This window comes from Lactuca virosa, chromosome 2 (assembly GCF_052849685.1).
Source record: "Lactuca virosa cultivar CGN04683 chromosome 2, Lactuca_virosa_CGN04683_v6, whole genome shotgun sequence".
In the NCBI taxonomy this organism is placed as follows: domain Eukaryota; kingdom Viridiplantae; phylum Streptophyta; class Magnoliopsida; order Asterales; family Asteraceae; genus Lactuca; species Lactuca virosa.
The window spans coordinates 200323278-200342164 of NC_136427.1; the positions used below are offsets into that span (position 1 = coordinate 200323278).

At 39.7% G+C, this 18887-nt stretch overlaps 1 protein-coding gene across 1 annotated transcript; it reads right to left on the reverse strand.

The window, feature by feature from the left end:
- Positions 1-15723: 15723 nt before the first annotated feature.
- On the reverse strand, positions 15724-18435 carry LOC145158132 (uncharacterized). The gene is made up of 3 exons (XM_079077067.1): positions 17626-18435; positions 17362-17553; positions 15724-17319 (listed from the first exon to the last, which is right to left on the reverse strand). Exons 1-3 carry the CDS (start codon positions 18433-18435, stop codon positions 15724-15726), a joined length of 2598 nt encoding a protein of 865 aa, XP_078933193.1.
- Between the last annotated feature and the right edge of the window lie 452 nt (positions 18436-18887).

The window sequence follows — 18887 nt, forward strand, 5'->3', positions numbered from 1 at the left end:
GTGTATATGTCAAGGCTAGTGGGAGTATAGTTAGCTTTTTGGTATTGTATGTGGATGACATACTACTCATAGGAAATGACATCCCAACTCTGCAGGAAGTGAAGTCCTGGCTTCGGAAGTGTTTCGCTATGAAGCTGCCTATATCCTAGGGATAAGGATTTTGATAGACAAGAGTAAAAGACTAATTGGACTTAGTCAGAGCACCTATTTGGATAAAGTGTTGAAAAGGTTCAACATGCAGAACTCCAAGAAAGGTGAGTTACCGATCCAGGGTAACGCCTGACTGAGTAAGACTCAGAGCCCGAGTACAGAGGCTGAGATAGTAGAGATGAGTCAAGTTCCGTATACTTCCACTGTAGGCTCGATCATGTATGCTATGACTTGTACTCGTCCTGATGTGGACTTTTCATTGAGCATGGTCAGTAGATATCAGGGGAATCCTAGCAAGGATCACTGGACTGCGGTAAAAAACATTCTCAAGTACCTGCGGAGGACTAAGGACTGGGTCCTTACCCACGGTGGGAGTGATGACTTGAGAGTAGTAGGGTATAGTGATGCTAGCTTTCAGACTGATAGGGATAATTTCTGCTCTCAGTCAGGCTGGGTCTTTACCTTAAACGGAGGAGCAATTTCTTGGAAAAGTTTCAAGTAGGAGACAGTGGCTGATTCAACTTGCGAATCAGAGTATATAGCGGCAAGCGAGGAAGCAAAAGAGGCTATATGGCTAAAGAACTTCATTGGAGACCTTGGAGTTGTACCAATTATAAAGGATCCTATGGAAATTTTATGTGACAGCAATAGTGTGGTTTCCTTAGACAAGGAACCGAGAGATCATGGCAGATCCAGACACATTAACAGAAAATATCACTTCATCAGACATCGAATAGAAGAAGGACTCCTCGTGGCAAAGAGGGTATCATCTGATGAGAACCCAACAGATCCCCTCACGAAGGGACTGAGTAGGGTTAAGCATCTCCAGCATGCGAGGCGCATAGGGCTGAAGGATGATATTAGTTTTAGTAATTAGATAGCTTTGAAATTTGTAAAGTGTAATTGACATCTGATGATGAATAAAAGTTGTTGTTTATTTATGATTAAAGTGTTGCTATCTTTTGTCAATCGTTTACTATCATTTCATTTTGCATGTTTTGACTTCCAGAATAATTATGTTATGGTATATCATATTATTAAAACTCTCCACAGTCGGTCATATGTTGGAAGTAGATATGAATCAAGACTGTCATGAGTTGGCTTGTAGATGTCTTAGATGTTGGACATAGCAAGAGTTGCTACAACACTCATGAGTGCTCATAAGTTCTGAGTATTGGATTCAACCCACGCTCACTTGTATCACTTCATGGAATTTATCTCGAGTGATCGTGAGACGGTAATATCATATAAGTCTTCAAACCTAGAGATATGAGTTGTTGACTATGAGTTGGTTATATATTGATTGTACAAAAACACATTGGTAACTCGATGTTATAAAACATGCCTTTGTGTATGATTCAACAAGTAGTAGAACAAGCATATGAGTCGAAGTTTACCTATTCCTTTTTGGATTAGAAGCGATATCTGGGCCCCTCGATGATTTTGTTGTGACCTATGTACCGGGCCCGGTCTGAACTAAATTGATGTGTTCAATTAAGCTCTATGTCAAACAAATTGGAAATCGGGAAACAAACTGCTGGACAATAAGTAAGACATTGTTCCATGTCTTTGTCCGGATGATATCTAGAACAGAGGATTATATGATCCCTTATCTAAAATGGCACTTGATAGTTCATCAGAGTTTTAAGAGCTACGATTGTTGTTCGGTTCCTGAAGTCATGCTTGCAACTATAGTTATTAGACTTATCCAAGTGGGAGACTATTGGATAAGGTGTCTAAGTCCATAACTATATTTGAGATGTACTTGACCCGACCCGACATGGTCCATTTTGGTTGCACTTCACCCGAACAATTTATATGGATAATCTTTTGAGAATAGTATAAGTTATTAACATATTATAAGTTCTAATATATTAATATGAAGTCATATTATTTAATTAGTATTGATCTAAAATTAATTTAGAATTAGTTTGGTGATCAAAAGTGTGACTAATTAAATATGGACTCTTGTATTTATATAGTGTGGGCTAATTCTTATTTAGAATGGGCTAGGCTTGCATGGTAAGTCCATGGATAGTCCATGGAGCTTTAACCCATGGATCTCATGGAAATGAAAAGTCATGGGTATTAGGGTTTACATGGATGTAAACCTAATCCACCACACTATATAAAGGAGTCCTTGGCACTTGATTTTGCACTAGTTTGGTGTCTGAGAACTAAGAGTGGCAATTTCTAGAAGTGTTCTAACTATTCTCTCAAGTTTCCAAGGTTTGTGGTGATTTGTGACTTCCATTTGAGGCATCCACATTATTGGTGCTAGGCTCTTAAACTCCAAGCAATCAACCACTACTAAAAGGTATGTAACTCTACTAGCTTATTATGTTTTAAAGTTCCCCATGCCATGCTAGTTAGGTTAAGAACCTTGGAAAACGAAATTTGCATGTATCTTAGTAAAGCATAGATCCAAGGTTTCTAGCGTTGCATGTACACCATAGGAGTGTTAGAATGCTCAAAACCCATCAGTTGCGGGTAACCATCATAGTGTTTCTGAAATACAAACACAAAAATCATCAGAGACTTACTCAAGCAATCATGCCTTTACCCACCCCTACATGCTCCTTAGTATCGTAAGGTTCTTACTTGGGTCGCATATAGATCCGGTGCTTTCAGTAGTACGGGCCTAATACTACCTTCCACACCAACCTGTAGTCGTCCCAAGTCCTCCTTCTTGGATCCTAATTGACAAGTACTTTATCCCTCATGGATATCAAACAACTCTCTCGGTAGATTCCTCGATGCTCATCTAGGTTTCTCCCCTAGATTACTCACAACTCCCTCTAAAAGATTTCGGCTATTTTTCCCTATTCAGTACACACAGAGCAAATAGCATATATGATCAAGTAATAGCATACCCTAGGCTAAGGCATCATGAATCATGCAACTCTACCTCTAAATTCTGAAACACCTAGACTATCCTCTAGCATGCATCTCTAATATCTCATAAATATCTCATAATGTAAACAAATAGTGGTATTTTGGGAAATCACCGTTTGGGGACTGGCTGATTGTACACACTACTCCGTCTCGTTATCTCGTAAAAACTCTTACTGATTTTTAGAAAAATCTTTTCTTTTTAGAAATTTTTTCTCAAATCCTCGGTTTGAGTCCAGACATACGTGGGAGTACATCCGAATACCTCAAACCAAGGCTTGATACCAACTTGTAACACCGTATATTTTTCAAACAATATTTCATTTTTAAATCACAAAAAAACTCAATGTCACATGTTCTCAAAACCATGATGTATCAATGTCTAAACACGAGTCAACAAAACAACTGATAATATCACAGAATCCACAACATAATCTGCAACAAATGTGTACAATCAAGTCGGCGCCTTCCCGTGATCCTGAGAAGTACCTGAAACACATATCACACAACACTGTAAGCACAAAGCTTAGTGAGTTCCCCAAAATACTACAAACACAAATAATAAGCCTCTCATGGCTATAGCTCGGCATGGACCCTTCAGTCATGCGTCTCAGTGAGGACCTTCCGGTCTCACAACTCAGTGTGGACCCTCCGGTCATGTGTCTCAGTGAAGACCCTCCGGTCTCAAAGCTCGGGTCGGACCCTCCATTCCTGTATCTCAGTGAAGACCCTTCGGTCTCACAACTCGGTTTGAACCCTCCGGTCCTATCTCAGTAATGCACAAAATAATATAGCATATATCACAAAGACAAGATGCATAATATCACATAACTCAATATAAGCACATAGGAACTTTCAGTCGATAACTCAAATAAGACCCTCCGGTCACACAACATTACCACTGAGGTAAGCATAGTGAGAAGACTCACCTCGTAAGTAAGCAAGTAGATCTAGTACCCCACAAACAGTCTAGACTCCGCGTACACAACATAAATATCTCTAATAAGAAATTTGTAATAACCACTCGAGATGCTAAGCTAACTCTTCTACTAGATCTCAAAAAGGGTTAAAAGAACATTTTACCCCTCCATGGTCTCCAAAGTCCACAATTGACCAGACCCTAACAGTCAACGGAAGTCAACACTTGATTCAACAGTCCATATTGACCGAAATCAGCGAGTGCACCTATGTGACTTGTCGAGCTCCCCCTGTCCTCAGAAAATTAGGAAAACTCCAACCCAACTCGTCTAGTTGTCTCACCAACTCGCCGAGTTGTAGTGGGTTTATAGACTATTGGGGAAACCCTTGCTGACTCGTCGAGTTGGCTCATGCACTCGTCGAGTCCCTCTAGACCAATTCTCATTTCGCTGATTCTAAGTATAAATAATGTCCCAAACTCTAGATCTAGCCTCCCAAGGCTGAAATACCACGTAAAGCTGCAAGCTTTACTTCCATGCATGGCATCTAGGGCTCGAAATGCAAAAACATGCTCTATATGGGGTGTAATGCATGAAGACTTGCCATTAGCTTGATAAACTTTAGACCTTTGGGCTCAAGGGACCTCCTATTGTCCAGATCTAGAGTCTCAACTCCATGGCATGCTCAAATAACTCCAGAACTCAAAGAAGGATGGAAAAAGGCCCTAAACCTCCTAGAAAATGGATCTATCCAAACAATGAGCAAGGTGGTGACTTTATACCTTCAAACAGCAGCTAGGGATGAATGAACACTGGATCCAAAAGCTCCCTCTAGTCCCAAGCCTTTTGCTCCTCAACCTTCTTCCAAAAGTGCACCAAAGTATGAAGTGTTAGCCTCTCTTCCTCTTACACAAGGATATAGCTCGATTAGGGTTTTTCATAGAGTGTTAGAGTGACAAGGGAGGCGGAAATGGAGGCTTAAGTTCTTTTAAATAGGACATAAACCCTGAAAATTAGGGTTTTCTAACTCAGCACCTACTCGTCGAGTTGGGGTCCTCCAACTCGTCGAGTAGACTCTAAAAATCATGTGGCTATTAACTCCTCAACTCGGCGAGTTGGGGCATCCAACTCGTCGAGTTGCTCTGAAATACGAATGCAAATTTAATTCAATATTATACCTGGGATTCGGGATGTTACACATATGTTGTATCCCAGGTCGGATCTCTTCCAATCACGTAAAGGGGACAACATATGACTGACATAGAGGATAAGAAAGAAAAACAATTTCATACAGACCTACTTTATCAGAACCCCCCAGTCACCCTATCAGCACCAGAATTAAGGACATAAGTCAGTACGTCGAAGAAGTGTTGAGGCACAGTTCTAGATGATAAGTAACTTTAATGTATCTTGCAGGCTCCCTTGTTTGTCTCACTACTCAATCTATCTGAGCATCGTATGGTCAGTCCAAATGTAACTATCTAAGTCCAGATGAGTTAACATTGTCAAGTCCTTTCATTGTCAATAGTGTCTAGTCCTTTCATTTTAAATCCTTTGTGCCTACCAACACATTGAACACAGAGTCTAAACAATTCATCTTCAGTTCATTACACGTATTTCATATTGCCCTTTAACACTAAACTTCATCTCACTTCCCAAGAACACTTACGAAAGAAGACATATTTTTGGAATTTTTTATTTTATAATTTTTATAATTTTTTTATGTTTTTGATTTCTGCCCCTAACTTTGTGTATAGGGAAGAAATGAAATAAAATAAATGCGCAAATTTAAACAAACAAAAAAAATAAAAAATTAGTCTTTGAGACAAATCGTTTTCAAAAAACCCACAAGCACATCGAAACGAGCCTTGCTGAAAGGTTTGGTGAACAAATCTGCCACATTGTTATCAATGTGTATTCGTTCCAAATGAATGAGCTTACGCTCATAACAGTCTCGAATAAAATGAACTTTAATGTCAATGTGCTTGGTTTGTTAGTGTTGAACAGAATTTTTGGCTATTTGAATGGCTGCATCATTATCACAGAAAATGGAGGTGTCAAGAAAATTCAAACTGTAATCCAACAATTGGTATTGAATCAAGATAACCTGAGAGCAACAGGCTGAGGCGGCAATGTATTCAGCCTCAGTCGTCGATGTCGACACTATTTGTTGTTTCTTGCATTGCCATGACACCAATCGGTTCCCCAAGAACTGACATCTACCCAATGTAGATTTCCTGTCAATATCACAACCTCCATAGTTGCTGTCAGCAAAAGCATATAAATCAAATTCAGGATTTTTAGGATGCCAAAGACCCAATTTAGGGCTACCTTTAAGGTACCTAAAAATCCTTTTAACGGCAATTAAATGGGAAAGTTTAGGACTAGCCGGATAACGAGAGCATTGACAGACGGAAAACATGATGTCAGGTCTGCTGGCAGTCAAATACGCCAGAGATCCGATCATCAATCGATATTCAGTTTGATCTACGGATTCTCCTTCTGGATCTAGCGTCAACAGTGGTCGTTCTACCATTGGAGTGGAAGCAATTTTTGAATCTTTAAACCCAAACTTTTCTACCATGTCTTCCACATATTTGCCTTGATGTAGTAAAATTCCGGCCGAATCCTGTCGAACTTGTAACCCTAGAAACATTGTCATTTCACCCAGCGAGCGCATCTCAAATCTTTTCTTCATTACTTCCTCAAACTCTTTGCATAGCTCTGTGCTCGTCGACTTGAAAATGATGTCGTCTACTTAGATTTGGACGACAATCAAATCTACATCCACTTTCTTGATGAATAACGCCTGATCGATCGTTCCCCTTGTGTACTCGTGCTCTAACAGATGATCAGTTAAGGTAGCATACCAAGCTCTAGGAACCTGATGTAAACCATATAGAGCCTTGTCCAGTTTGTAGACATGATTTGGAAACTTTGGATTGACAAACCCTGGTGGTTGATCAACATAAATCTCCTCCTTCATGACTCCGTACAAAAAGGATTTCTTGACATCGATAAACCATAAACCCCATGTGGGAAGCATATGCTAGGAATATATGAATGGCTTCCAAACGCGCCACAAGAGCATACACTTCGATGTAGTCAAGACACTCTATTTTCCTGAATCCACAAATGACCAAACGAGCTTTTTTGCGCACAATCACCCCACTATCATCTTGCTTATTTTCGAACACCCAACGTGTATCCAAAGACTTCTTGACCTTCGGTAGCTCTACCAACTACCATACTTTTAACTTCTCGAACTGATTCAGCTCTTCATGCATTGCATCCACCCAGCTCGGTTCATTTAGAGCCATGTCCACATTCATTGGTTCAATTTGGGATATGAAGCACGAGTAAAGACACTCATTGACATATGAACTTTGACTTGTGGTCTGAACCCCGCTTTCTAGTGGACCAATAATGTTCTGGATAGGATGATCGCGTTGAACACTGGTTGGGATTGGATGGCTGATATCATTGACTGTGACTGGAAGATTAGTGATGTTGTCAAATTTGCCCACTAACAAATCACCCCCTTCAGACGGTCTGTGATCATGAGAAGTACTTGCCACAAATTCATTTGTGAACGGACCTGGAAAGAGAAATTCCTTGAAAGTTTGTGTGGCAGTTACATTGTCCCTTGAGAGAATCTCAGCTTCTTCGGGAGTAAGGGGAGTGGCTTCGGTGTCAGAACTAGACTTTTGGACTGGTGAGGAAAGAGGTGTACTCGGTGTAGCTCCATCCATCATAGGGGATTCAAAAATCACCACAGATGGTTTGAATGAGCTAATAACAACATCTTCCTCATCATCTTCAACAGCTGCACTCAAACCTGAGTATGAACCTGAAACATCATCTAATAACACATTAAATGATTTAAACAAATAAGTGTAATCAAATAACCAGTCTGGTCCAACTCGAGCGTCCATCACGTTCTCTTCCAGCCAGCACACATTCAATGACTCCACGATCTGTTTGGTGGATTTGTTGTAAATTCGATAAGCAGTGCATCCAACATATCCCACGAAATAGAAGTCATCAACTTTTGAATTGAACTTAGGAGTGGAGTCCAGGTGAAGTAGCGAGCAACGACATCCAAAGTTCCTGAAGTGAGCAACCGTTGGCTTGTGACCATATAGAATTTCATATGGGGTCTTCATCTGTTGTTTGTTGATCAGAACACGGTTCTGAACATAGCACGCTGTGTTAATAGCTTCAGCCCAGATAGAGACCGGTAATTTAGAGTCACAAAGCATGATCCTTGCTGCATAAATTAAAGTGGGATTTCGCTGCTCCGCTACGCTATTTTGTTGAGGTGTCCGAGCAGTACTGTACTGACGCATTATACCTTTTTCAGCACAAAACTGATCCAGGAGAGCATTCTTGAAATCTGTGCCATTATCACTTTGAATCCCCTTCACCTTCTCGTTGGTCTGATTTTCAATGAACACAATAAACCTCTTGATAAGTTCAGCGGTTTCACTCTTATTGGACAAGAAGAAAACCCAGGTGAATCGTGAGTAATCATCGATTATAACCAAGCAATAAGAGTTCTTGTTGATGCTCAGAACATTCACGGGACCAAATAAATTCATATGTAGCAGCTGGAGGGTTCTGTTGATTGTGTTGACCATTTTGGGCTTGTGTGGCTTGAGATTATGTTTGCCTTGAGCACAGGCCACACATTTCTCAAAAGTGATGAAGTCCTTTATTGGAAGACCACGGACAATGTCATTCTTAGCGAGACGATTGACGTTCTTAGCGTTTGCGTGACCGAGACGACGATGCCAGAGCATAGCATTATGTTTTGAGACCTTTGAAAATATACATGTGACTTGCTCGGGAATGTTGTGATTCATGTCGATGATGTAAGCATTCCCTTCAGATTCAGATCTCACCAAAATCCAATCCTCTGGTATGATGATATCAGGCTTCAAAATTAGACACTCCTTGTTTGTGAAATGACTTGAAACCCCTTTTTCATAGATCTGAGAGACGCTCAACAAACTGTGTTTCAACTCTGGAGCAAAATTAACATTCTCAAAGCTCAAAACACCGTTAGTAATCGTACCCTTCTGAGTGATTTTTCCTCTTTCTCCTCCCACAAAGGAAACATACCCTCCATTAAAGTTCTGAATGTCATGCAGTTGAGAGATGTCTCTTGTCATGTTCCTGGAACAGCCACTATCAACATACCAAGGTCTGATGATATTCCTCCATAGCTGTTCCTTCACAATGTGCGAGATTAGTTAGATTTGGGAACCTAGTCCATAGTGACACTGGGTTGACCATTTCCATCTACACATGAAACTTCCTGCTATACCATGTCCTTTGAATCAAATAATGTACATTACGAATTTAAAGGACGGTGAGGTGATTGGGCCGTAGGACTTTTGGGCACCTATCTGTAATTAGGTTTAAGAGTTTTATTACTGACACAGACGGGGGCTTTCACATTTGATTTTTAATAATTTTTGTCCTTTGTGTTTGATCTTTTGGGTATCCATATATGGTTAGATGATGACCCATGAGCTGACTTTGGTGACACCGACCTTGGTTTGACCAATTTCAGTTTCGCTAAATTATCTCTTGAATTTTGTTTCAAAATCTTTTTGTCCTTATTTTCTTTGACAACCTGATTTCTGTCGTTGTTTGCATTCCAATCACCATCACTGGAACGTGACCTCAAGGAATTTCTTTTGAAAGATCTAACACGTGCTACGTTCTCCCTACCTTGTGCATAGTAGGGAACATATGCATGATTTGGGCAGTTTCTGACAATGTGTCCAGGTGTTCCACATTGGAAACATGTTTGTTCCTTCACATAAAAGTTGTTACCGCTTGTCCCTGAATGCGTGTCCAGATTTTGTCCACAAGCACACTTACAGTTAGTAGTGTTTTTGGCTTGTTTTGGTGGCTTATATTTACTAACAGTAGGTCCATTAATATTAGAATTCACAACACATCATTACAAATATTTGAAACAAAAGAAGTATCAGTTTTCAAAGAGACATTGTTTGAACAATCAACAAAATTAACAAAAATAGCAGTATTAGTTTTCAAAACATTATTTTTCAAAGCAGTGTCATTTTTCAAAACATAACCACTTTCTTCATCCTCTTTCCTGTCTTATACTAGGGGTTCAATCTGCATATGAGGTAGAAACATTAGTATCGTTCACCCTATCATTATTTACTAGCTCAACTACAGTAGGTTTTCCATACTGTAGGTGTGCTTCCCTAGCGTTTTTTTCCTCGGTAATAGGAGTAAAAGTGTAGTTATCACCGAATGGAGGAGGAACACTATCATAACCAAGACCTACATTCTTTTTACCTTGAAATCTAAGTTGCTTTTCAATCATTGTCTCAACTTTCTTACTTGACACATCAAATTTTTTAAAATTAAAATCTGCATTTTCAAACTTAATTTTCAATGTGTCAAGCTCGACAGTTAGATTGGCAATCTTTTCTTCAGCATACTCATAGTGTTCACATTTAGTGTTGTATTCTTCCTTAATTCTTTTTTGATCTTTCGTTTGGGCCTTTAATTTTTCTTTTAAGGGTTTTTGGGCCTTTCTGAGAGTATATCCTTCATATCTAAGGTCCTCAATTTCTCTAATTAATAAATCATGTTGATCGTGATAATGTTTAATTGTATCACTACAGGCTTGAGTATAGAAAGTTTCACTAACCTCTTTTGTGGTAGGTGTGGTGGATACCATGAAGGAGAATTGAAGCTCCATCATCTCTTCTTCAGCTTCCTCCACCTCTGAACTCTTACTGATATGTGCCAAATTTATTGTTTCATGTCCTGTCAAATTCAGCGCCTGCATTTGATCCTCCCAGTCGAATCTTTGTGCCACCATCACCAAGTTAGCTGTTTCATTGTTGGGTCATATTTAAATGGTTTATGATGGGTTTTTGATATCGTATTGATCTAAATGTTTTGGGACTTACAATTGGTATTAGAGTTTTAAATATGTATCAATCGATTCAAGGACTTTGGGGACTCGTTTTTAGTTGTTTTGAGATCATTGGTTTAATCGAAAATTGATAAGTTTTGATTTAAATTGATAAAAAAAATTTGCGGTTCATCAATTAACTGTTCTTGGGATTCTTAGTATTCATCGTGTTCTTCGTGGCTCTTCATCTAAATTTGCGGGATTAATTTGGATCCTTATCAATTAAAACCACGGAATTTAAGGGTTTTCGGTGACTTCCTGATAAGAAAGCAAGGTTTTCAGCTCTAAAATCTCAAGGGTTTTCGGTGACTTCCTGATAAGAAAGCAAGGTTTTCAGTTCTAAAATCTTACGAGTTTTCGGTGGGTCCTGGTCAAAATTGAAGGTTTCCGGTCAACATTCTGACCGAAATCTGTACAAGAAATAAGCGTTTTTTGGTTTTTATTCTCGGTCAACATTTTCGTTGTTCTCGGTTAACATTTTTTTGGAGTTTTCGGTCAACTCACCTGTTGGCTTTCCTTGCTTTCGGTCAATTTTTTTTGGGTGTTCTTGGTTTTGTTAATTGAAATGGAATCTTAGTACAACAGTTCCGTGCATCAGGAGTTGGATTCTATTATGGGGACTGCCACTCAAATTCCTCGTCTTTTGTCTGATGATGGGTTTCAGGAATGGAAATTCAGAATTGAGAAGTACATTAAAATGAAGGATGCCAAGATATGGAGGAGCATTCTTAGAGGTCCATTCAGGATTACAACAACTTTGGATGATGAAGCTAAAACTGTTGTTGATAAAAGGATAGAGAACTACACGGATGTAGACTTTGAAAAAATTGAAGAACATGACAGAGCTCTTGCCACTCTTGCCATGACCTTATCTCCTGAAATTGCCCAAGGCTTTAGGTAATATACGTCTGAAAGGATTTATGAGAGGCTTTGATTGAGGTTTATGAGGGAAATGAGGACATGAGGTAGAGCAGACAAGACCTGCTTCGACAGAGGTTCAACATGTTTAATCATGTTCTAGGGGAGTCTCTTGAAGTTTAGCTGCAAAGATTTGTTACTCTCACTACAGAGATGAGTACGGTTGCGATCGACCTACCACGCACAGAGATTAACAAGAAGCTGCTGAATTCTCTTCCACATAGCTGGGACATGAATGTGTCAGTGATCAAGAAGACTACAGATCTGAGCAAGCTTTCCCTTGCAGAAGTGATGGCTATAATCAAGGCATGTGACATGGATGATAAGCAACGTGAAACCAACCATGTGAATTCTTATTCTACTTCCAATCTAGGAATCTCAACAAATAGTGCCTTCTCTGCTCAACAGACACTTTATGTTCATCCTGTTGTACCTCATCAACATCTGGAACCTTCAAGTTCTTCTGGTTCAAGTTTTAAAGCCATAGCTATAGTTCAAACTTCATCAATTCCAAAAGAAGCTAAGGAGAACATGGATTTAATGGCTGGGTTCATGAATTGCTACAATGCTCTCTTGGCAGGAGATTTAGCTCCTTCAATCATGGTTGGAGAACTGGATCAGATTCATCCTGAGGACGTCGAAGATATGGACATCACGTGGAAAATAGATATGGCTGTGCTCAGTGCAAAAAAGTTTACTTAGCATACAGGGAAGAACAACTGGGGAATAAACATGGAGAAGAAGGTGGGGTTCAACAAGAGCAAGCTCTAGTGCTACAACTGTCACGAGCCACGTCATTTTGCTCGTGAATGCACCATGCCACGTACCAGGAACAATTCTGATAGGACGCTGGTGCATGCAGGGAACAATAGAGTAGATGCAGCCATCAATAAACCAAGGGGGATATTGTTGGGTCATATTTAAATGGTTTATGTTGGGTTTCCAGTTTATTATTGTACTTGGGATTAGGAATGTTTATTGTTAGTGGGCTGATGGTGTTTTCGGTTATGGGGAACGAAATCACATAGTGATTTCGGTCAGCTTGGGTTCGGCCCTGTTAAGGCTTTGTACTAGGTTTGTATAAATAGCTTTTCAGACGTTTAGGAGTTCTAGTTGTTCATCATTAGTGTATTCGGCTGTTAAGAAGTTCTTGGTGTACCAGACGATTTCAACTAATAAATCGTGTGCATTAAGAGTTATTTCTGTGTTCTTGAATCACTATCTGATTTATATTCCGCATTCTTTAGCTAGTTTGATTGATATCATATTGATCTAAGTGTTTGGCGACTTACAACACCAAAGAAAGAACATATCCCGACTTGGTACCTTATCATCATCTTTGCGCATGTTGATTGAACTTGCAATGAAACGGTGGATAAGGCGGTGTATTGGTGACCTTATGTTCGCTTCTTGGGCTGCCGATGGAATGTAGACTCCATTGGCTATTGTGGTCCACCAATTCACTCCATCTTCCCCATTTGGGAAATCTTTGTGACAACTTTCAAAAAATAACCTAAAAGCTCCTGTCATCACTTCCTCTTTCTCATATAGTCCCATCCTCCAAGCCAATTCAGCCATGCTACATTCCCTATATTGGTGTCATAATAATCCTCACCACCCCGGAATGTGATGGTAGCATAGATTTCTAGACACAATTATTGGTACACCGGTTCCTGTATCCGAAATAGACTCCTCCACCCGTCACAAGTAATTTGTATTCCATCCTTTATAAAGACTTTAGTCAAATACGGGTTTAAGGCCTCTACCAAACCCACCTGCTCCAACCAAGGCTAGCTCAACTCATTTGGCAAGTAAAAGTCCTTTGTCTTGAGGGTTTCTAGCTTTTTCCTCCATCTAACCAAAGTAGCCTTAGATCCAATTTGAGGGAAGTTAAACCAAGGGCACTATGTCCTCTATTTCTGTTCATTTTCTGCAAAATCAACCACAAGGAAAAACCACACAAACCAAAGAAAATGTTAAAAACAAAAATCTGGGAAACAGCAGCATCAACTCGTCGAGTTCCAAGAGCAACTCGACGAGTCCGATGAACATTACGAGACTCCTTTTCTTATTCGAATACATTCAAATCTCTACACTCAAAATTACTCCAGGGGTTTGCTTAGGATGGTAAACCAAGCATTAATTCACGAAAAATTCCAGTCAAAACATTCTAATTTAGTCCAAATTGAAACCCTAATGTTCATGTCAAATTCAAAAATCAGGCTTTTAACAAATTTCAACCATAAAACTACTAAAAATCGAACCTTTAATGGATTTATGAGTGAAAAACCTAACCTTTTTGCGAGAATGGGGAAGAATCACGTGAATGATAGTTCTTGCTTAAGAGGATTTGCTCGTCGAGTGATAGGCGAGTGGCGGTTGTGAGAATGAAAAAGCTTTACCCTTTAGGGTAAAAACCCAAATTTACTGAGTTTAAAAATTATTATTTTTTTCGGTAACAAAAACCTAGTCGTCGATTTCGGGATCCCAAACTCGTCGAGTAGAGACGGGTTTTTACGAAATAACGCGGATTTTTGGATGTACTCGTCGAGTTCGGGTATGGACTCGACGAGTTTTTGACTCTGTTCGAAAAAAAAAATTGTTCTTTTTAAGTAAATTTCACCACACCCCACACTCAAACTTTGCTTGTCCTCAAGCAATCATTTTAAGCTAATAAGAAGATTTAGAGTGAAGAATCCTAATAAAACACACAAAAATAAAGAAAATAAAACGAAAAGGAATGGGTAAAAGAAATCAAACTTAAATAGCGGGTTGCCTCCTGTAAGCGCTTCTTTTTTAGGAGTCTTTAGTTGGACTCCTTCCCGCTCTATGTTGCAACGGCTTTCTCCAAGTCCAACCCTGCTTCTAATCTTTCTTCATTTGGCATGCCCTCTTCATATTTCTTAACCCTATGCCCATTTACTCTAAAACTCGACCCATCCTTGTTCCATAACTCAATCACCTCGTATGGATATACATGCTTAATTGTAAAAGGCCCGGATCAACGAGTACGGAATTTTCCCGGAAAGAGTTTTAGTCTTGAATTGCACAAAAGAACTTTTTGGTTAGCTTGAAATTCCTTGTTACCTTTCAACCTTGCATCATTCCACCTTTTTTTCTTGTCCTTATAGATCAACGATTTAGTATAAGACATGTTTCTCAATTCTTCAAAAGCATTCATTTGCAAAATTCGATTGGCACGCAACTCACTTGGCTCAAAATTGCATGTTTTCAAAGTCGAATAAGCTTTATGTTCAAGCTCCACCGGTAGATGACAATTCTTGCCAAAGACAAACCTATAGGGTGTGGTTCCAGTGGGTGTCTTGAATGCAGTCCGGAATGCCCAAAGTGCATCATCTAATTTGTCTGCCTAATCTTTCCTATTGCTACCCACCGATCTTTCCAAGATTCTCTTGAGCGCTCTATTTGTAATCTTGGTTTGCCCATTTGTTTGTGGACAATAAGGTGTTGAAAATCTATGGCGTAAACCATATCTTTATAACACTTTTTCTAGTTGTTCATTGGCAAAGTGGGTTCGCCTATCACTTATCAATGCCTTTAGTACTCCAAACCTAGAAAATATTTTTTTAGGAACTTCACCATGACCCTTGCATCATTTGTTGGTAATGCTTGCGCTTCTGCCCACTTTGATACATAGTCCACCGCCACAAGTATATATTTATGACCTTTAGATGAAGGGAATGGTCCCATGAAATCCACACCCCACACATCAAATATTTCACACACTTGAATGGTCCTTTGTGGCATCTCATTCCTTGCAGAAATGTTACCCAACCTTTGGCAAGCATCACACTCTCTCACATAGGTGGCAGCATCCTTGAAGATTGTGGGCCAGTAAAACCCTGCATCAAACACCTTTTAGCTATGTATTGCACCCCCATGATGTCCTCCTGCCGACCCATTGTGGCAATGCTCTAGAATGTCATGGATTTCCTTGCCAAATACACATCTTCTAATGATCCCATCCGTACAATTCCTAAAAAGATAGGGCTCATCCCAGAAATAATATTTGATTTCTGAAAAGAGCTTCTTTTTCTGCTGGTGAGTGAGCCCTTTTGGAAGAAAGTTGCCAGCCAAGAAGTTTGCAATGTCGACATACCATGGTTCTTCCCCCATGATCACCATCAAGTACTCTTCTGGGAAGCTATCACCAATACCCTTGTTGTCCATCTCGTCCCTTTCTGCATTTTCCAATCTCGATAGATGGTCGGCAACTACATTTTCTATCCCTTTCTTGTCCTTGATCTCGATGTCAAATTCTTGAAGTAAAAGCACCCATCGGATCAATCTCGGCTTCGTATCCTGCTTGGAAAACAAGTACTTGATAGAAGGATAGTCAGTAAAAATAGTAGTTTTAGACAAAATAAGGTAGGTACGAAATTTGTCAAAGGCATAAACCACGGCTAATAATTCCTGTTCAGTTGTGGTGTAGTTTTCTTGGGTCGGATTTAAGGTCTTGCTTGTATAGTAAATGGGTTGAAAGTGCTTGTCAACCATTTGGCCAAGTATAGCTCCTAAGGCAAAATCGCTCGCATCGAACATTATTTCAATGGGCAAGTTCCAATTCGGGGTGATAATGATCGGGGCATTACTTAATTTTTCTTTCAAAATCTCAAAAGAGTGTAAACATTCTTTAGAAAAATTAAAAGGTGCATCTTTGAAAAGTAATTGAGTTAAAGGTCTAGTTATTTTGGAAAAATCTTTTATAAAACGGCGGTAAAAACCCGCGTGGCCTAAAAAACTCCTAACGCCCTTCACATTGGTTGGTGGGGGTAATTTAGCAATAGTATCAATTTTTTCCCGATCCACCTCAATCCCCGCTTTGGATACTTTATGGCCTAAAACAATGTCTTCTTTCACCATAAAATGACACGTTGCCCAATTCAAGACCAAATTCGTCTTTTCACACCTAGCAAGCATCAAGTCAAGGTTAGTAAGATAATCATTAAAAGAAGAGCCAAAAACAGAGTAATCATCCATGAATATTTCCATAAATTTTTCCACCATGTCGTGGAATATTACTGTCATGTATCGTTGAAAGGTCGTCGTCGGCGGATTACATAACCGAAAAGGCATGCGTCGATACGAAAATGTTCCACTTGGACAAGTGAAAGTTTTCTTCTCTTGATCAATTGGGTCAATAAGAATCTTGAAATATCCTGAAAATCCATATAAAAAACAATAATAGCAATGGCCAGATAATCGCTCAAGCATTTGATCAATAAAAGGAAGAGGGAAGTAGTATTTGCAAGTGGCATCGTTTAGCTTTCGATAGTCAATGCACACCCACCAATAGGTTGTCGTTCGTGTAGGTATGAGTTCGTTCTTCTCGTTCGTAACAACTGCCATCCCTCCTTTCTTTAACACTACTTGAATGGGACTAACCCATTGACTATCGAAAATCGTATATATGATCCCAGCATCTAAGAGCTTGACAACCTCCTTCTTGACCACCTATTGCATGTTCGGGTTCAATCACCTTTGATGTTACACTACCGACTTTGTGCCTTCTTCAAGGTTGATCTTGTGAGAGCAATAAGAAGGGCTTATTCCTTTAATATCGGTAATTTTCCATGCAATGTCATTCTTTCTTTTCTTCAAGACTTGGACTAACTCTTCTTTTTCAGATTTGCTGAGGTTGGAAGCTATAATCATAGGTTTTTGATTACCCTCTTCTAGAAATGCATACTATATGTGTTCCGACAAATTTTTCAGCTGTAAATTTGAGTTTTGAACACTGAACACGTCGAGTCCAGAAACCGAAGTCGTCGAGTTGTGCCCGGTTTTCCCGTCTGCTCGCGATTTTTTGCCCAAACTTGTCGAGTTTATCTTTTCAACTCGTCGAGTTGGTTTTTCATAACTTCTTATTATTTCTTCATATTCGCTTTCTTTGAGTAATCTTGCTATCTCCATTAGGTCTTTTTCAGCATCAAAGTTGTCTTCAAAGGCAACGGTGGATTCTCTTGACTTGTCTTCTTTCCATTCTTCCATTAATTCTTCCAAAATGTCCACCGAGAAGGCCGTGTCATCACTATACTTTGAATGCTTCATGGCTTGATCGACTCCAAATGTAGCTACCACTTCTCCCACCCGAAGGGTATGTTTGGATTCTCTTATGTCTACTATGGCCCTTGCGGTGTTTAGGAAGGGTCTTCCAAGAATGATCGGCACTTGATGGTCTTCTTCCATATCTAGCACTATGAAATTTGCGGGAAATACAAACTTATCAACTTTCACCAATAGGTCCTCACATATCCCCCTTGGAAATGTCACCGTCTTGTTTACTAGATGAATTGCCATTCGAATCAGTCTCGGCTCTGGAGGATTCAACTTCTTAAAGAATGAATATGGCATGAGGTTCACCCTCGCCCACGAATCAGCCAATGCATAACTAGTAGCTAAATTCCCGAATTGACATGGCAAAGTCAAACTACCCGGGTCACCCATCTTCTTTGGAAATTTGTTCAACATCGCAGTTGAACAATTTTCAATGTGAACAACCTTGGATACCTCCTCCATCTTCTTCCTATTTGTGAGAAGCTCTTTCAAGAACTTCGCATACTTAGGCATTTGTGCAACCGCCTCGATGAAGGGAATGTTAATTTGAAGGGCTTTGATGTACTCCAGGAACTTTTGCTAGTCTTCATTATGTTTATCCTGTTTAGCTCGGCTCGGGAATGGCAATGGAGGTTGATACAGTTTACTTGGAGCATTATTTTTCTGTTCAGACGGAGAACTCGTCAAGTTCAGTTCTAGAACTCGTCGAGTTTTTTCCACTGTTTGTGATTTTTGATTTTCTTTCTCTTCTTCCTGCACCCACTTTGGATCTTCATTCGGGATCGGGGTCAGAGGAGTGACTATCTTTCCACTCCTAGTCGTCACGATGTTGATTTGTGCACCCCTCGGATTTTTCTCGGTATAACTAGGAAGTCCGCCCGGTGTTCTCTCGTTGAGTTGCTTTGCAAGCTGCCCTAATTGTTTCTCAATGTTAAGAATAGATGCTTGCTGATTTCTCATTAACT